Source organism: Lactuca sativa, chromosome 4 (genome assembly GCF_002870075.4).
Source record: "Lactuca sativa cultivar Salinas chromosome 4, Lsat_Salinas_v11, whole genome shotgun sequence".
In the NCBI taxonomy this organism is placed as follows: domain Eukaryota; kingdom Viridiplantae; phylum Streptophyta; class Magnoliopsida; order Asterales; family Asteraceae; genus Lactuca; species Lactuca sativa.
In genome coordinates, this window is record NC_056626.2 from 210,898,162 (window position 1) to 210,902,693 (window position 4,532).

Below are 4,532 nucleotides of genomic sequence, written 5' to 3' on the forward strand. Positions count from 1 at the left end.
TATTATTTACAAGTTTATTATTTACAAGTTTATTACTTACCGGTTCCATTGAAGTCTCATTACATGGTTTCATTACTTACTTGGTTCCATGAATTAATATCTATCTCATTAACTCATTTAATGACTTGGGATCCATGTCAACAATAAAACCGATAAAATGTATTTTCCATTAAAATCCTATTATTTTACTTTATTTACGAATAAGTCCCAAACTAAAATTTAATGATGATTTGACCAATTTTCTCCTTATAAAATACATTTTACCGGTTTTATAGTTGACGTGGATCCTTAGTCATTAAATGAGCTAATGGGATGAATATCTTAGGTAACATAATATTATGTTTATCATAAAACTTGATATTTTGATGTATTATATTTTTTTTGGAATATAAAATGCATCAACCGAAGATTGCAATAATTAAAAAACTAGCAACAACTTCGTCACTTTGTAAGTTTATAATAAATTTTAAATTGGTCATCTAATCTAATGTAAACCAGTATATCTATCTCATCTGACACCATCTCATTTCGCGCCATTTTTTTCTCGAAAACACACATTTTACCGGTTTCATTGCGAACCTGTATGCATAGTCATAAATGAACCGATGAGACGGTCATAAAATTTTACGGTAAGAGTAACATTATAGAACTCATCATATTCATCTTATCAACTAATTTAATGACTAAGTGTCTAGGTTAGAAATAAAACCTGTAAAATATATGTTACATGGAAAAAATGGTCAGATCATCACTAAATTTTAGTTTGTGACGTTTTTTTAAATTTCGGTAAAATAATGAGACTTTAATAAAACAAGTAAATATTAAGACTCGTAAACCGGGAAAATTTGATCATACCGTCATTTTTACATGTACTTCATGCTTTTTCGTAAGCAAATTTTAGTTTGAAATTTTTTCATAAATTAGGATAAAGTATTATGATTTTTTTGGAGATTTCAATGACATAAAAGAGTAAGTCTACCTCTCAAATAGTGGATTTAATTGTGTTGCAATAATTCAATCAACTTGTTTTTAGACGGGTTGAACCATCAAGCTAATAAAATGACCATGACCACTTCAGTGATCAAACCGATTTTCAGAACGATGGAACAACTACAATGGTCACCTTTTACTAGCTACCTTAAATAGCACAAGCACCGTTATAAATCTTAAATTAAAACAGGTAAGAGCAGAATATCTGCCCTTTTAAGAAAAAGATCTTATGCTTACATTCGTACAACACCAAATTCAAAAGTGGTGATAATGTATCCATTATCAATAGTTAATACTGCAGCTAAACAAGAATAAAACATGCCAGAGTACAAGAGTACAATTATAAGCCGGATTACTTTCTAATTTCATCAGCCATGACTCAACAACTTTAGAACGACACCGGTACCTCCTCCCTTGTAGTTTTTCCACTTGGTCCTGATGAATGAGCCACACAAAGATCACCCGAATCAATGTGGATGTTTAGCTTTTTAAAGACTCTATTTTTCAGATCATAACTAAATATACTTTTATCGTGCCTTGATCTCATGAAAACGATATATCTCTTATTTATCACGCCACAAACCGGATATCGAAAAGAAGCACTTACAAAGCCATGATCCTGGACTGTTATCGAAAGCAACTTCTCCCACTTCATACTTTGAAAATCTTTAAGAATCCATAAGTCAGTTTTTTCCCTAGAAACTCCATCAATGAGGCTGAGAAAACCACCCATCTCAAAAATAGAATAGTAGAGCCTCTTACGCTCACCGGGTTCAGGTAGGCTCATTTGGAGAACTTCTTCTTTTATCATATCAACAGAAACCAGGAACCTAGAGCAATTAAGATTCCAATGAAAGTACCTTCCTTGAACTTGAATTGAAACTATCTCACCCATATTCCTAGGATCCAAGTAAAAAGGTACTTTGATCTTTTTCCACCTTGAGGAAACACGAGAGACTACAATATCTTTTTCCAATTGTAGAATATGACATTGGAGTGATTGGCCATTAAACAAGTGAACAACCTTATATACTCCCTTGAATCTGTCAAAAAAAAGGGCCATTGCACATACGCTAGTATCTTGATGTGCAAAAAATGTTGGAGGCTTGGGAAGAAATGATTTTTCCCTGGTGATTATATTGAAAATATACAGTGACTTTCTTTTTCTGGCAGGGTCTAATATCAGAAGAAACTCGTTATACCATGACTTTATCCTTCCAAAGAAATGTATGCGAAGGTTTTGCTCTTTCACTTCTAGTCTTTGTCCTTCTTCCCTTACATCCACATAGCGGATCGTAAATCCAAATGACGTCTGGAGGATAAAAAAAGAATTTTCTGCCAAGATCATGTTAATTATATCGAACCATTTTCTACAGACATACTTTGCGTTATAACGAAGGAAAACATAAGGAAGCCTTTTAAGGATATCTTCAACCACGTCATCTGGAAGAAATGCAAACCAATGAACATCATTTTTCTTTCTCTTCATTTCTTCATCTTCACACTCTTTCCTGCACTTGCTCATTGCCACCTCCATCGATTTCTGTTTCAAAATAATATATTACTTTTTTTTGTAAGCAGCAACACGAGGAAGAAATACAGGTATGTACATAGCCACAAGGGAACATGCATGAATGATCAATAACATACATCAAGCGAACATGTTTGTGTTTTATTTCGGATCAACAGAATTAAGTAAGTACATATGGTGTTCAGGTAAACACAACAAGTGTAAATCCGATCAATTTTATTCCTGGGTTTTAAGTATCCAATCAACTTTCAGAGTGCAATTGTAAAAACTAACACCCTTTTCTGGCATCTGGAGGTTTTTAAATCTTAACATTAGTTATATAAGTAATTTGTTTCCACATTGACATTTGCGTCGAATAGAAAGAACGTAAGAGACACAGTTCATATTAAGATGATAGTGCATAAAAAAGCCACATTAAACACGTTGCAAGAAAAGAAAACAAACCTGTAGAACGCTAACTTCCATACTTGCAGAGATCGATGATAGTCGAAAGTTAGGGTTTTTTAGGACACAACTTGGAAGGAGTGTGATGTTAGGCGGTGGGTGTTTTTATTTTGGGATCTGCTAAGTCCTAAATTGACGCTCAATTTATATCCTATGCTGTCTCCCCATTTTATGTTCACTTTATATTCTATATACTATATATGTCGGCCCATTTATTCATTAAATTTCAAACTTTAAATTAATTTATTTAAGCAAAAAAGAAAAATTTTGGGTTAGTCCTATAACGTTTTTTTCTAAAATTCTAAGCAAAAATTAAATCATTTTAAACATATAAATTTAGTAGTTAATACATGCATTTACATGTTTAAGCTAAGCAAAAAAATAAAATATAAAAAATAAAAAGAAAACAAAACAATCAATAAAACGCTGAAAAGGCCTAATTTTAAGTTTGGAATTATAATGTTAGATTTGCAAAATCTAACTTTCGAGATAAAACCATCAATCACTTAATATATAAAATCTACAAAATTACATTATTGAGTTCTATAGTGTGAGATTTAACAAACAAATATATTTTAAAATCTGATAAAAAAAATTAAATATCTTTGAATAATTTTCTCTTACTTATCCTTCTATGCATATTAAATGGTGAAAAGTATATTAAAATATTATTAAGAAAAAATAAAAATAACAATTGTCATCATATGATATGGATAGAAGGATGATAGAAAAAAATTATAGAAGAATATTTTATTTCTCATTAGGTCTTTTTTTTATTAAGAACTACTGTATAGAACTTTTTGTGAATGTAGACTTTTATCTTTGTTAAATTTGGTGAAATTGATTGTATGTATGAAAGATAAATTTAATGTTATTAACTATTTCCGACATCCTAAAATTCTAAGTTGCAGAATATTATGGACATAGCTAACGACGGTGTCAAACACTTGAAAATTGTTAGTTTAACGTCTCAATGTTCTACATGTGCATCTGGTATTTGTTTTATTTCTTTAAAAAGTGGTTACCTCTCTAGGGTAGTTTTAGGTTTTTAAGGCATATACATTAATAACTATTCCAAGCTAATTACTTACAATAAAGGAAAATTAAGCTTTCTAGTCGTTTAATTATAATCTTCATTTATGTTTTTAACAAAGAAATAAATGAGATTTTCTTATATTGGCTTCATCATCATCTTATCTTATGTTCATCACCATCATTAACGTTAGAAAAAAATAATTTTTTTCCCACATGTGATCTTCGTTACAATATACTCCTTTTAAAGTTCCTCTTTATGCCCGGATATAAAGTTTATTTGATACATTATCCCATTTTAAATTGTGTGTGTCCTATTTAATTATATATCACATTAAAACCCGTATTGGCTTATAAGCAGTGTCGAGTTTTCAGCCGTGACTTTCCCAATTTAGCTGTCAGCTATGAATAGAAGACGGTTTGGAGTCGGGGACATGTCCTCCACCGCCTTTTCCACCATGTCCTCTAGGCATTTGCTCATATGCCTTTGTATCCACTCTAAAATGTCGATTTTGAATGAAATAGGTGCACAATT

At 31.1% G+C, this 4,532-nt stretch overlaps 1 protein-coding gene across 1 annotated transcript; it reads right to left on the minus strand.

Moving 5' to 3' along the window:
* Positions 1-1,194: 1,194 nt before the first annotated feature.
* LOC128133897 (uncharacterized) lies at positions 1,195-3,507 on the minus strand. The gene is made up of 2 exons (XM_052771413.1): positions 2,966-3,507; positions 1,195-2,533 (listed from the first exon to the last, which is right to left on the minus strand). Exons 1-2 carry the CDS (start codon positions 2,984-2,986, stop codon positions 1,379-1,381), a joined length of 1,176 nt encoding a protein of 391 aa, XP_052627373.1. The 5' UTR covers positions 2,987-3,507; the 3' UTR covers positions 1,195-1,378.
* Between the last annotated feature and the right edge of the window lie 1,025 nt (positions 3,508-4,532).

Excerpts from the sequence above, each read along its gene's own strand:
- LOC128133897 (XM_052771413.1), bottom strand. The coding sequence starts at position 2,986 with ATGGAAGTTAGCGTTCTACAG. Across the intron at positions 2,534-2,965 it reads TGGAAGTTAGCGTTCTACAG|AAATCGATGGAGGTGGCAAT; the intron begins GTTTGTTTTCTT and ends ATTTTGAAACAG.